Consider the following 1,889-nt stretch of genomic DNA (forward strand, 5'->3'; position numbering starts at 1 on the left):
ACAAAGTCACACTTAGCTTCTTAACTTACCCTTCCTCAAATACAGGCTTACTTTGACAAAATATCTGCTCTGCTTGTCCTGTTTTGGAGTGGCAACCCACAGTAGTACCACACTGTGGACAGTGTAAAGAAACCAGGGAAACCATGTCAACGTCCTGACAGAAATGGAATCTTGACTGGATTCATGCCGGGGGGCAGTATTAGCTGCTGAGCATCCTCAGCTACTGGAATACCCTCTTCTTTTGGAGCTGGCTTGGGGGCAGTGGGAGTTGGGAAAAGAGGGCCAATACATTTCACTGAGATGGGATTCTAACTGAAGCAGGGGCAGCCTGAATGAAAGCTTTGCTTGGAGCAGCTGGGCATGGAAGAACAGTGGGGCTTTCTCTAACCGGTGTGGGACCCCAGAGCATTGATACCCTAGGCTTCCACTTTTCTATGTGGGAAGAATCAAAATCAATGCTCCCTTTTCATTTCCCCCTGCAGTCACTGTGAGCACCTATACAAAAGGTTAGAGTTTTATACACGGAATGATCAGTGCTCTGTCCTGCACAATGAAAACGATCACAATTTCTGTGTGAACTCACTGATTTTCTTTTTTTTTTTTTGACAGTTATGAAATGCATGTTTATTCTGAAACACCTAACTAGTTGTACAGCTAACCCATGACAAATTACCAGATTAATTTTACTTTATTTCTTCAGGTCTGGGGTTTTTCGATGACTTCAAATTTGGGATCTTCAAATTTGAAGGTGGGAAATGTATTCATGTCTGCTTTACCAAACATTTGCTTGAGCTTAAAAAGCTCCTTCTCCAGCTCTTGCTGACACTCTGGACCAGTATCAACAGGTCCTCCAGATGTCTGTCGCTTAGATTTGTATTCTCTAATCTTGTCCACAAAGAGTTTCTGTACAGGATCAAGTTCCTTATTAAATGCTACTGCGGTAACACCAATGTTCCTCCGAAAATGGACTGAGACTGCTGACCGAATGATAGAGGAGAACCTGAAGAGCCTCTGAAGAATCATGCTGATTCTGTTACTTGCACTCAGTCCCGAGCTGCCAAAGCCTCCGCCGCCACCGCCACCGCTCTACTCGAACTCACTGATTTTCATTGCTTCATAGTAGCTTCAATGTTTTAAAAAATCTAGCTGACTTCGTTTCCCCTGACCCTGAATGTGTGTATGTGTGCACTAAATTATATTTGAAGGAAGTACTAACACTTCTGACAATGATGCCCTCAAAAATATACTTTTTTTCTTCCTGATTATAAAAGTAATACATGCTGTTTATGGAAAATTTGGAAGACACAATATTGTAAAAGACATAATCACATTTGACATCTTGGTCTGTTTCCTACCAGGCTTTTTTCTGTGTATAGAAATTCTGTTTTTTTTTTTTTTTCCTGTAACATACTATTCTGACCATTATCTTTTGCTATTAAGGTAACTTCTATTGTTTCTTTTTTCTACACTATTACATTTTCATTGGAAAAAATGCTGAAAAGGAAAACAAAAAATAAGATGACTTGTAATTACCATCTAGAAGCAAGCAATGCTAGTAATTTTGTTCTCTTTTCTAGGCATATATTTTGAAAACAAAATTGATTTTACTTCATTTGGATGCAGCAACATGATTTAAACAGCTCCTTACGTCGGCATTAGGTTATTTCTAGTTAACTGCACTGTGATAAGCATCCTTTACAATAATGTTTTATGTTGTGCTTTCCTTTGAAAATTATGAATTTTCTGCAATTAATTTCATCCACTCAACTCTTGAGAGAAAGTTGAAATAAAAGGGAGAGGGGAAAAGTAACACGTAACGTTTGCTGTAGTCTCCATCTCCATTTTTCTTATTGTTGTTTTTGAGATGGAGTTTCACAGCGTTGCCCAGA

The 1,889-nt window shown here is 39.1% G+C and overlaps 1 protein-coding gene across 1 annotated transcript; it reads right to left on the minus strand.

Annotated features, from left to right (window-relative positions):
* Positions 1 to 606: 606 nt before the first annotated feature.
* LOC105544969 (ATP synthase-coupling factor 6, mitochondrial-like) lies at positions 607 to 1,086 on the minus strand. The gene has a single exon (XM_011987698.1). The coding sequence runs from the start codon at positions 1,021 to 1,023 to the stop codon at positions 697 to 699; it is 327 nt and encodes a 108-aa protein (XP_011843088.1). The 5' UTR covers positions 1,024 to 1,086; the 3' UTR covers positions 607 to 696.
* Between the last annotated feature and the right edge of the window lie 803 nt (positions 1,087 to 1,889).

The sequence above is a fragment of the Mandrillus leucophaeus genome, unplaced genomic scaffold, assembly GCF_000951045.1.
Source record: "Mandrillus leucophaeus isolate KB7577 unplaced genomic scaffold, Mleu.le_1.0 Scaffold314, whole genome shotgun sequence".
Classification (NCBI taxonomy): Eukaryota; Metazoa; Chordata; class Mammalia; order Primates; family Cercopithecidae; genus Mandrillus; species Mandrillus leucophaeus.